This window comes from Fulmarus glacialis, unplaced genomic scaffold (assembly GCF_000690835.1).
Source record: "Fulmarus glacialis isolate BGI_N327 unplaced genomic scaffold, ASM69083v1 scaffold3112, whole genome shotgun sequence".
Lineage (NCBI taxonomy): Eukaryota > Metazoa > Chordata > Aves > Procellariiformes > Procellariidae > Fulmarus > Fulmarus glacialis.
Window position 1 is genome coordinate 8,631 of NW_009195753.1, and position 292 is coordinate 8,922.

Consider the following 292-nt stretch of genomic DNA (forward strand, 5'->3'; position numbering starts at 1 on the left):
GCGTGCCGAAACGGGGCCGATTCCCGTTTTCCGGCGGCGTTTCCGTACCTGTACGCTGGTTTCTTCTTCCTCCCGCGGCGACTGCGCCGGCATCACCTCGGCGTCCGAGTTGTCGGAGGAGGCGTTGCGCTTCCGCTTCTTGCCCACCACCGGCGTGATGGTGCTAACGGGAGGAGGCGTGGCGTTAGGAGGGCGGAGCTGGATGGACGGAGACCTTCTGGGAGGTCAAGGTTGGGTGCAAGGAGGGCCAAGGGTTGGGTGAGATGGGGACGAAGGTTGGGGGACAACGGGG

The 292-nt window shown here is 65.4% G+C and overlaps 1 protein-coding gene across 1 annotated transcript in view; it reads right to left on the bottom strand.

Moving 5' to 3' along the window:
- LOC104084365 (chromodomain-helicase-DNA-binding protein 8) overlaps positions 1–163 on the bottom strand; it is a gene marked incomplete at both ends in the record, with an annotated part of 7,978 nt that extends 7,815 nt beyond the window's left edge. The window contains one exon of the mRNA XM_009588174.1: positions 49–163. Coding sequence (XP_009586469.1) covers positions 49–163 — 115 coding nt within the window. The remainder of the gene's footprint in view (positions 1–48) is intronic.
- Positions 164–292: the final 129 nt, after the last annotated feature.